We start from the raw sequence: 11,130 nt of genomic DNA, 5'->3' as shown, positions 1-11,130 counted from the left end.
GTGGAGCTCCGCGAGGGTTTGTCAAGTTAAACAATTGAGGTGTCTGTTGGGATGGGATGGGCCTTCCTGGCAGTCCGACTGGCAGTCCGACTGGCAGTCCGACTGGTGGCCATCATGAAAGTTGGAAGGGTGGATGTTGTTGGGCGATGGGCGACGCCACGGTGATGCTGTGATCATGATCTGTACATTTCGCGACGTCGACGGCCGGTTGAGGCCTTTTTGTGAGCGATCATGCGTGTGCGAAGATGAAGTATGAAGAGCTTATGCTTCTTGCGGAAGTGTTACACAGCCCACGCAGTGTCTATCGGGGGCTGATATCGATCCTGTTCCCACACGTACGGTGAAGGTTGCTTCGTCTTTCACGTATGCTCTAACCTTGCTTGACTTTGAACAGCGGCCGGTCAATCGTGATATTCCCAAATCGTCTGGGATATTTCGAGTGTTGCGAACTATCGTGTTCCTACTTCTATTGTCAGACCATTGGACCGTGCAAGCACTGATCGTGAGACAGATTTTGCCGACTTACAACGAGCAGCGGTTGGTATTACGTTCGGTCACGTCGTGGGAATTGGCGGCCATGTCCTTCTATGGGGATGAGAAGATATATTTGAGGGGTACGAGAGTAGGAACATCTCCCCTGTCGACGTCCGATGAACCTGCAGTTGGTGGAAGAGACAGAGGGCACTTGAGCAAGATCGATTTGGTCCACGAGTCGGGAAAAGCTTTTAAGAACAAGGCATATGGAGCTCGCCATGGAGTGAAGACGGCGTATGCAGTTGCCTCTAGTGTCCGGGGCAAACGGCTTCATGAGGGTCGCTTGAATATGGCTTGACTTCCTGATCGATGTCGAGAAGGTGTCGACATGTCTGCCATCAGCCAGAAGAAGGTCCGAGTTTGGGTGTTTATACCGGATGAACAACCTTCCCCAAGATTTACTAATGGTTATCAAGACTTTCTATACGAATGACTGAGGTCTATTTTGAGTTTTAGGTGTTTGATCCTACAATAAAGCTTACAGTATGTACATGAGCCTCATGAAAGGCAGCTTTCGTCACAGAAACGGTACGAGGAGTCCACCAAGGGTGTGAGCTATGGCTAGGCAAGGCTCCTAGAGGCTAATCGCAACGCCTTGAATCAGGTTCGGCAAAATTATCCAACCTATCCTTCACACGTCGCATCTGCGGCCGGCGCCGGCGGATACATTGGAAGTCGATCTGTGCACGGGGAGACTGATACGATATATACAGATGACAGAGAATGTGGCATACAATTATTATAAAAGAATTCTAGATATCTCTTGTGAACCTCTCATCCCTTTCTATTCGTCTCTGAAGTGCCTTCCTGTACTGTGCCCCGTACTAAAGAATTTCGAGACCGAGGCGCCTAAGGAGCACGTCTGTCGTCAACTGTCTGTCAGAAGCTCTCATTCCGTGAAGCCCCCGAGCTTGAACGCCCAGAGCAGCAGAGTAACCGCCGTCGTCGTCCGAACGATCAATTCGTCGCAGCGCATATCTCAGCAGTCCACCATGTCTCGTTTCTTCCGCGCCAGTTCCGACACGGAATCCTCCTCTGACGAGTCCGAGGTCGATATCTCCACCTCTGAGTCTGGATCTTCCGAAGCGTCTGGATCGGAATCAGAATCTGACTCCGAAGAGTCCTCTGATGACAGCGACAATGATTCCTCGGATGATGATTCGAGCAGTGATGAGGACGGTCCGTCGCGCGGCGCGAACCGTTTCTTGAAGGGTGGTGATTCAGATGATAGTGATGAGGAGGAGGAGACGAAGCGTGTTGTTAAGAGTGCGAAGGATAAGCGATATGATGAGATTGTCAGCAGTGTGAGCGTGATTGCCAATGCTACTAAGATCAATGACTGGGTCACTATCTCTACTGGTGAGTTGTGATCCATACACCTCAATTGATGAAGAGGATGCTAATACGTGTGCCTAGAATTCGACAAACTTAATAAGCTTACCCAGAAGACCAAGCAACTCGACGGTCGTATCCCAAGAGTCTACATCAAGGCTATCGGCAAGCTCGAGGATGCCCTTAACGAGTCCGTCAAGAACGAGAAGCAGTCTAAGAAGAAGATGAACGCCTCCAACGCTCGTGCTCTCAACTCCCTCAAGCAGCGCATTCGCAAGAACAACCGCGACTTCGAGTCCGAGATCGCCCAGTGGCGCGCCAACCCCGAGTCGTTCGAGAACGAAGATGAGCCTGAGCCGGCGGCTGCTCCTGCTGCTAAGGCACAGCGTAAGGTCGAGGAGGATGTCGAAGTGGATGGCAAGGCTGATGGTGATGATGGTTTCTCTACTGTTGGAAAGAAGGGACGGACGGAGAAGGTCACTGCGGAGGATATCTTCAAGCAGCTCCGTGCTGTTGTCGAGGCACGAGGAAAGAAGAACACCGACCGTAACGAGCAGATCTCTATCCTCGAGAAGCTCGTCGACGTCGCTATCACTCCTTACCAGAAGCTCCGCATTTTCCTTGCTTTGATTTCGGCTCGTTTCGACGCTACCCCGTCAACCGCATTATACATGGCTTCTGAGCAGTGGGAGGCGGCGAGCAAGGACTTGAGCAAGTTGTTTGAGCTTCTTGAGGAGCAGCCTAAGTTCATGGTTGCTGAGGATGCTGATGATTTGGAGGATGAGGATGTTCAGGTTCCTGAGGGTGACGAGGTTGTCCGTGTTCGTGGAAGTGTCATCGCGTACGTCGACCGTCTCGATGATGAGCTCACTAAGGCTCTTCAGCACATCGACCCTCATACCTCTGACTACGTTGAGCGCATGAAGCACGAGGCTGGTCTTTACTACATCATTGTCCGCTCTCACTGCTACTTTGAGCGTGTCAAGCTCGCTGACTCCATCGCTGCCGCTGTTGCACGTCGTTTGGAGCACGTTTACTTCAAGCCTGAGCAGGTTGTTGCCATCCTCGAGGAGAACACTTGGAAGAACTTGCCCCAGGGCATCAACTCCTCCGTCACTCCCCGTGAGGCTGCCGTCAACGTCACCGACCTCGTGCAGACTTTGTGTGTCTACCTCTACAAGAACGGTCAATCTTTGCACCGTACTCGCGCCATGTTGTGCCACATCTACCACCACGCCCTCCACAACCGATACCACCAGGCTCGTGACTTGCTCTTGATGTCTCACTTGCAGGAGTCGATCCACCAGGCCGACATTGCCACTCAAATCCTTCACAACAGAACAATGGTTCAGCTCGGTCTCTGTGCGTTCCGTGCGGGCATGGTCAACGAGGCGCAGCAATGTTTGCAGGAGATTTGCAGCACTGGTCGTATTAAGGAGTTGCTGGCGCAGGGTGTTCAGCGATACAACCAGGTTTCGCCTGAGCAGGAGAGGATGGACCGTCAGCGTCAGCTTCCGTTCCACATGCACATCAACCTCGAGCTTTTGGAATGTGTTTACTTGACTTGCTCTATGCTTTTGGAAATTCCTGCTATGGCTGCTGCTGGCTCGAGTCCCGATGCTAAGAAGCGGGTTATTTCTAGGCCGTTCAGGCGTATGCTTGACTTCAATGAGCGTCAAGTGTTCGTCGGTCCCCCCGAGAACACCCGTGACCACATCATGCAGGCCGCCAAGGCTCTGGCTGCTGGTGAGTGGCAAAAGGCACGGGAGCTCATCTCTGCTATCAAGATTTGGGACCTCATGCCGAACACTGAGGAGATCAAGACCATGTTGGGTGAGAAGATCCAGGAGGAGGGTCTGAGAACATACCTCTTCACCTACGCATCATTCTACGAGACTATGTCTATCGCTTCTTTGTCTGAAATGTTTGACTTGAGCGAGCGTTCCGTAACTGCTCTTGTCAGCAGGATGATCTCTCACGAGGAGATCCCTGCTGCTTTCGACCAGGTTTCTTCCGCGATTATCTTCCAGCGTGTCGAGCCTTCGAGACTCCAGGCTTTGGCTATCGGATTCGCTGACAAGGCTAACCACTTTGTCGAGGCTAACGAGAGGCTGTTGGAGAGCAAGACTCAGACTGAGGGCGAGAGGAGACAAGGACAGGATGGCCGGGATAGGAGACAGCGTGATGGACCGAGGAACAACCAGACGGGTGGACGTGTTGGTGGTGGTAACCGGGGACGTGGCAGAAATAACTTCAACAGCGCCATCGGGCGATCTGTTAGGGCTTAAGCGTGTGTGCGTGTGGGTTGCAAAGTGTTGGGGTAGTTGACGTTCGTTCGTTGTTGGCAGTGAGTGGAAAATTTAGGCGGTCTTGCTCGCGATCTTTTTAGGGAATCATCTGCATCATGGGTTCGCTTGTAGAAAGTTACTTTTGGGAAAATACAAAACGATATCCCCCTTGTCTGTTTGTTCATGATCATATTGCTGGAATCTCGAGCTCCTTATCAGGATTTTCTGTCCCGAATGGAGCCCAGACCTACCTGATTGTCGAGCCTCTAACTCTGTTTAGCTCCAATGCCGGTAGGATGAACATCCAAGGATTTGGAGGGGACGAGTGTTGATTGAGATTGGGTGCAGCATCGCAATGAAATGCAATATGGTGGTGCACCGTAGTCAGCAAAAAGGTTGCAAAAGCTGTGTGCGGTACCCAGGAATCGAACCTGGGTCAATTCGGACGCTGCGTAGCCACAACGAATTATGATAACCCCTACACTAGTACCGCAGATTGTTGCTGTTAAATTTGGTTTGCAATTGATGTTGTCATGAATACCGGTACTCCACTTGCGGGCCAGCTGGCGCGGGTAGACTGAACTGACGTCGTACATCTCGGCAGCGGAAGACAAAACACCAGTGGCCCTTCAAACCAAGCATTTACTCACCTTCCGTGAAGCCGCCTCTTACTCTATAAGATCGGCTCTCTATCTTCCATCCTTTGTCAATTGAATGCTCATCAAAGTCCCTATCCAAAAGGACAAAGCATTCTCCTCAGAACAACCCTCCACAAGACAACCACAACAACCAGCATCAATGTCCGCTCCACTCATCTCCAACAGCGCAAAATCCTACGCAAAGGACTTCCTCTCCTTCGTCGCCTCCTCCCCAACCCCCTTCCACGCCGTCGCATCCTCCATCGCCCTCCTCGAGCGCGTAGGCTTTACCGAACTCCGCGAACGGGACTCCTGGGCCTCCTCCATCAAACAAGGCGGAAAGTACTACGTCACCCGCAACACAACCTCCCTCATCGCATTCTCCGTCGGCAAGAAATGGTCGCCAGGGAAGGGTGTCGCGATGATTGGCGCGCACACCGACTCGCCTACCTTGCGCCTGAAGCCCGTTAGTGCGAAGACAGCGGAGGGGTATTTACAGGTTGGGGTTGAGTGCTATGGAGGTGGGATTTGGCATTCGTGGTTTGATCGTGATCTTGGGGTTGCGGGTCGTGTTATGGTTAGGCAGGGTGATGGGAGCTATAAGCAGCAGTTGTTGAAGATTGATAGGCCTATCCTCAGGATCCCGACGTTGGCGATTCATTTGGATCGGGATGTGAACGTCAAGTTCGAGTTCAACAAAGAGACACACCTCACACCTATCGCTGGCCTCGTGTCCGCGCAACTCAATGCCGAGACGCCCGTCGACCCCACCACCGACTCCGACGACAAAGACGCCGGCTCCGTCGCTAAGCGCCATACTCCCGCCCTTATCTCCCTCATCTCCAACGAACTCTCCTGCAAACCAGAAGAGATCCACGACTTCGAGCTCGTCCTCTTCGACACGCAAGCCCCTGCCCTCGGAGGTCTCCATGAGGAGTTCATCTTCTCCGCTCGCCTCGACAACCTCGGCTGCTCCTACTGCGCCGTCCGCGGAATTTCCGACGCCGCCGAAAAAGGCGAGCACGATGACGGCACAATCCGCCTCATCTCCCTCTTCGACCACGAGGAAATCGGATCCCTCACCGCACAAGGCGCCGACTCGAATTTCCTCCCCGTAGTCCTCGAGAGACTTAATAAACTCGATATCGGGGATGGCGCACAAGCGACGAGTTATGAGGAATGTCTAGCGAAGAGCTTTTTGGTGAGTGCGGATATGGCACATGCCGTCCACCCAAATTACGCCGCAAAATACGAGAACAACCACAAACCCCAACTCAACCTCGGCCCGGTCATCAAAATCAACGCAAACGCCCGTTACGCGACAAACTCCCCCGGTACGACTCTCCTCCAACACATCTCATCTATCCCGCTCCAACAATTCGTGGTGAGGAATGATTCGGCGTGTGGGAGTACCATTGGACCCATGTTGAGTGCGAAATTGGGGGTGAGGACGGTTGATTTGGGGAATCCGCAGTTGAGTATGCATAGTGTTAGGGAGTGTGGGGGGACGAAGGACGTTCTGCTTGGGACGAATTTGTTTAGAGAATTTTTTGAGGGGTATGAGGAGGCTGAGGCGAAGATTTTCGTTGAGTAGATGGAGGGAATGGAGGGAGCATGGGATGAAATGGGAAGATGGTCGCCAGTTGGCGGTGAGGGGAGTAGGGGAGTAGATTGCTTGTACGTTACGATACCTACAATACATTCCGGATCATGACCTTGATGAGGTTGATGGAGAGATGTATCATCGAATTTTAAGTTTGGGCCTTGCACGCGCCCGCATCCGCTCCCCTTCTCGATCTTCGAAAAAACCGGTAGGGAAGACCTTGAGGGTCATAAACACCAGTTTGATCTAAAGCTTAAAATAATGTGCGCAGACGCAATCGCATCCATCACACCAACCGAACATGAATTGATCAAACAAGTCACCGCGATCCGGAATGAACACGGTCAAACCCTCGGTGTGCCAAAGTTGTTGGCGCAGGTGAAGGATCAAAAACCCGACTGGGCTGTCTCGGAGAAGAGGCTGAGGAAGGTTTTGGCACAGTATAATCTGGGCAATGCGCCGCCGAAGGGAACGGCGTTACCTAATGCTGCCGTGTCGCATTTGACACCGAACTTCGACATCAAAGACACCACGACCAAGTTGGCGGTGAAGGAGGTCAAGGGACGTGGAAAGGGATTGTATGGGACGGAGGATACCAAGAGTGGGACTTCTATTTTCGAGGAGATTCCGTATGTGTGGGCGCCGCCGCTTGCCGCTGTCGATGGGATCCGGGATGGGAAGTTTTGCGCGTTGTGTGCTCGACCGGTAACGGGGAGCTTACAGGCGAGTTGTTCGTCGTGTGGGGTTAAATACTGTACTGGTCTTTGCAAGAAGAGGGATGAGCCCCACAGGATTACGTGTACGAAGAAAAACCCTGCATGGAAGAAATTCGTGGATTTGTGCGTGAGTGAGGATTGGATGGGTGGGATGGGTGTTGGTATGTGCTGGGCTAAGATCGCGGCTGCAAAGAACGGCGAGGAGAGGGATCTGGTGGTGAAGACGCTTGGGAGTTTCGCGACGGTGAAACAGGTGACGCGACAAGAACAAAACACGTCGTGGATGTTTGAGGAGGAGGGCACCCGGGCGCTGTGGAAGTCTGCGTACGCCCTTCTCACAAAGGCATTGCCTCCATCAGAGTTATGGACGGAGGAGCAGTTCGATTTGCATTTGGGAATGTTCAACATTAATAACATCGCAGGTGGAGTTTACCTCGCACAGTCCCACCTCAACCACTCCTGCGCACCAAACACCAAAATTGGGAACCCACTGCAATACACGAACTACAAGATCTCGGTGAATGCGATCACGGATATCACGGAAGGGGAGGAAGTTACGATTACGTATACGAACCCGAATATGGATAAGGAGAGACGACGGGATTTGTTGAGGAAGGAGTATGGGTTCGTTTGTGACTGTGTTAGGTGTGTGAAGGGAGAGGAGGCGGTCAAGGAGGATGTGAAAAAGGCGTTGAAGATTGAGCAATAGATATCATGACCCTGGGAGGCATATCAAAAGGGTATTAATAAGACATAACGAGGCATATTCTTGGTCCATGGACTCAAACTTCAAACCATCAGAAGAACACAAAAAGGACATTTCCCGTTCACACGTTCCCTGCTGTCCCTGCTGTCCCTTCTGATCTCCTTTTTCCGAGTTCTTCCTCAGACACCTCTTTTCAAAACTCACCTTCATTTACTTTCCCTTTGAGGCAACCGGTTGTCCTTAGCGACGGCGCCCCTGGCAGCACGGCAACCACAAAACACACCCTCGAACACCAAGCTCGACAACACCAACCATCCCACTCACCAGCAGAGCCGTCAATCGTTCACCAATCCAACGAATACTTCTATACCGGAGCATATCACCGTCTCTTTACTCGCTTTTGCGGCATTCACCTTAGTAACTCATCACTTTACGCGTTTATACGAAGGGAACAATGGATCAGTATCAGAAGATTGAGAAGATTGGAGAGGGTATGATCTTAACAGATTCTGTTTAGTGGATATGGTACTGATATTGCTGGTCAGGAACTTATGGTGTCGTATACAAGGCCTATGATAAGTTCAACAACAACCGCGTCGTAGCGCTGAAGAAGATCCGTCTCGAGGCCGAGGATGAGGGTGTTCCCTCAACTGCCATCAGGGAAATATCTCTGCTGAAGGAGATGAAGGATGAGAACGTTGTCAAGTTCGTCACTTTGTCTGTCCTCAGTTAAACTATGCTAACCTGCTCACGAACAGCCTCCTCAACATCGTCCACTCCGACCAAAAACTCTACCTCGTTTTCGAATTCCTTGATCTCGATCTCAAGAAATACATGGAGTCTATTCCTGCGAACCAGGGTCTCGGTGCCGATATGGTCAAGAGGTTCATGTGGCAGCTCGTGTCTGGTGTCAAGTACTGTCACGCACACCGTATTCTTCACCGCGATCTGAAGCCCCAGAACTTGCTTATCGACCGCGATGGAAACCTGAAGTTGGCTGATTTCGGTCTCGCACGAGCTTTCGGAGTGCCATTGAGGGCATACACCCACGAGGTCGTCACCCTGTGGTACCGTGCCCCGGAGATCTTGCTCGGTGGTCGCCAGTACGCGACAGGAATGGACATGTGGTCTGTCGGTTGTATCTTCGCTGAGATGGTTACCCGTAAGCCGCTGTTTCCTGGCGACTCTGAAATCGACGAGATCTTCAAGATCTTCAGACTCCTCGGCACGCCGAGCGAAGAGACATGGCCCGGCGTCACCGGTCTTCCGGACTACAAGAGTACCTTCCCGCAGTGGAATGGAACGCCTATTTGTGACACTGTCCCGTTGGACGACGATGGTCTGGATTTGTTGAGTGCGTTATTGGTGTACGACCCGGCAGAGAGAATTAGTGCGAAGAAGGCGTTGGTGCACCCCTACTTTGGAGGTGAGGCTATTGAGAGACAGAGGCTGTAAAGAAAACGTGTGGCGAGTGAGGCAGGAGAGATAGAGGCAAGTTAGTCGGATGGTCTGCATTTGGGAACTCGGTGCTTGAGGTTGACATACCTGCAGCTCAGCGCCCGTTACGTTCTCTTGGGTTTTGCTTTTGTTTTCATGAATGGGTCGGCTTGCTTTTTCTATGTCGAAGATATCCTATGTAATACAGGTGCATTGTTGTTTGATATTGGCGAGAGGGCAGTTGTCAGACAAGTCTCGTCATCGTGGCCAATTGGTAATGTGCAATTAACATTGGAGGAGACAAGAGCTGCTGTCCGACTGCTAACTTACGAGGAACAACAACTTGAAAAGAAAAAGGATTTCTCGATTCTGTTGCTCTAAATTGAGCAAGGTATAACTATATATGTTGGAAAGTAAGATCTAAAGGGTCAGTTGACCAAAGCGAGAATGTCTCCAGAAAGAATTAGGCGGAGGCCCAAGAAGTCTCTGCAAGCGGCAGAGTTCACCTATCCCATATCATATGTTTCCGTTCATCCCGTAATCCCCTCCATTCCTACGAGCGTCCGATCATTTCCTTACCAGGAGCCGGAGCCACCGGTGGGCTTGGTGTCACACTCGGTACACTCCTCAGATGAGTAAGTCGGAGTGCTGTACTCAGTACACTCAGTACACTCCTCAGAAGAGTACGTGGGAGTGCTGTGCTCAGTGCACTCAGTACACTCATAGCTGGAAGTGTAAGTGGGAGTGTAGTAGCAGTCAGTACACTCGGAAGAGGACGAAGAAGTAGAAGTGTAGTAGCAGTCAGTACACTCGTAAGAGGACGAAGAAGTAGGAGTGTAGTAGCAGTCAGTACCAGGTGTGAGGACAAAGTACCCGCAGTCGAGGTAGAGAGTGATGCAACCGTACTCGTCGGTGCAGTAAGGAAGAGTGGAGGTCTCGGTGGGTGTGGTTTCCCCGGTGTAAGAGACGGTCTCGGTCTCGACCTCGGTGTACTCGCTGTAGACGGTGCTGTACTCGGTGGCAGTGTTGTACACGTACTGGTACTCGGTGACAGTCTCAGCGGGGTAAGTCTCGTAGTATGTGACCTCGTAAGACTCGGTAGTAGTGTACGGATACCAGCTGGTGATAGTCTCATACTCGGGGACGGTCTCGGTTTCCGTGACGCAGTAGGTGGAGACGATTTCCTCCGTGTAGGGGACGCTGATGTATTCGCAGTACGTCGTGGTCTCGTAGGAGGTCTCGCAGTATGTGACGGTCTCGTAACTGGTGTACCAACTGTACTCGGTCACTGTGGTCGGGTAGCAGTACTCGCTGCTAGAGGACGACTCATAATCGCACGAGGAGGTCGTAGGGTAGTAAGGGGGGTAATAGGGAGTCTCCTCGCAGCTGGAAGACTCATAAGTGGGGGTTTCCTCGCAAGAAGAGGACTCGTAGGTAGGCGTCTCCTCACAGGAGGAAGAGGACTTGTAGTAATAATAAGTCGGAGTCTCCTCGCACGAAGAAGAGGTGTAGTAAGTGGGAGTTTCCTCGCACTCGGTGCTGGAGTACTCATAATCGTCGTGTCCACGAGCCTTAAGGTTGGGGGCGGCCAAGGCGGGAGTGAGAGTAGCGAGAGCGAAGAGGACAGCGGCGAGGGACTTGGCGACCATTTTGATATTTGGAGTGGGAGTGTAGTTGGTAACGAAGGGTTGAGAAGCGAAGGAAGAGAAGACTTGTTGGGTGAGGATCGATTCGAGGGTTTGGGATGCCTGGACTTTATACCCGTCGGATGAGTGATCGTCTGAGCAGATCAGGATAAGGTTTGGGGCTAATTTCCCCACCACCTTTCCCCAAGACCTGGTCCATATGCCTTCGACGTAGATGATTCGCCGAGGCC

At 51.9% G+C, this 11,130-nt stretch overlaps 5 protein-coding genes and 1 non-coding gene across 6 annotated transcripts; 4 read left to right on the top strand and 2 right to left on the bottom strand.

The window, feature by feature from the left end:
- Positions 1–1,526: 1,526 nt before the first annotated feature.
- SAICODRAFT_8039 (uncharacterized protein) lies at positions 1,527–4,154 on the top strand (the record flags this gene model as incomplete). Its single annotated transcript, XM_019171201.1, has 2 exons — positions 1,527–1,893; positions 1,951–4,154. 2 exons carry the CDS (start codon positions 1,527–1,529, stop codon positions 4,152–4,154), a joined length of 2,571 nt encoding a protein of 856 aa, XP_019023724.1.
- A 410-nt stretch (positions 4,155–4,564) lies between these two features.
- Positions 4,565–4,647, bottom strand: SAICODRAFT_t85. Its single transcript has one exon. It is a non-coding gene; the product is annotated as a tRNA-His (tRNA).
- A 305-nt stretch (positions 4,648–4,952) lies between these two features.
- Positions 4,953–6,386, top strand: SAICODRAFT_8038 (peptidase M18, aminopeptidase I; the record flags this gene model as incomplete). Its single annotated transcript, XM_019171200.1, has 1 exon — positions 4,953–6,386. One exon carries the CDS (start codon positions 4,953–4,955, stop codon positions 6,384–6,386), a length of 1,434 nt encoding a protein of 477 aa, XP_019023723.1.
- Positions 6,387–7,371: 985 nt separating this feature from the next.
- Positions 7,372–7,841, top strand: SAICODRAFT_30708 (uncharacterized protein). Its single transcript, XM_019167742.1, has one exon. It carries the CDS (start codon positions 7,395–7,397, stop codon positions 7,818–7,820), a length of 426 nt encoding a protein of 141 aa, XP_019023722.1. The 5' UTR covers positions 7,372–7,394; the 3' UTR covers positions 7,821–7,841.
- Positions 7,842–8,219: 378 nt separating this feature from the next.
- On the top strand, positions 8,220–9,591 carry SAICODRAFT_81361 (cell division control protein 28). The gene is made up of 3 exons (XM_019171235.1): positions 8,220–8,308; positions 8,363–8,522; positions 8,576–9,591. Exons 1-3 carry the CDS (start codon positions 8,272–8,274, stop codon positions 9,270–9,272), a joined length of 894 nt encoding a protein of 297 aa, XP_019023721.1. The 5' UTR covers positions 8,220–8,271; the 3' UTR covers positions 9,273–9,591.
- Positions 9,551–11,033, bottom strand: SAICODRAFT_131308 (uncharacterized protein). The gene has a single exon (XM_019165432.1). The coding sequence runs from the start codon at positions 10,901–10,903 to the stop codon at positions 9,830–9,832; it is 1,074 nt and encodes a 357-aa protein (XP_019023720.1). The 5' UTR covers positions 10,904–11,033; the 3' UTR covers positions 9,551–9,829.
- Between the last annotated feature and the right edge of the window lie 97 nt (positions 11,034–11,130).

This window comes from Saitoella complicata (genome assembly GCF_001661265.1).
Source record: "Saitoella complicata NRRL Y-17804 unplaced genomic scaffold SAICOscaffold_14, whole genome shotgun sequence".
Taxonomy (NCBI): Eukaryota; Fungi; Ascomycota; class Saitoellomycetes; order Saitoellales; family Saitoellaceae; genus Saitoella; species Saitoella complicata.
This window is presented reverse-complemented; position numbering and strand designations above follow the sequence as displayed.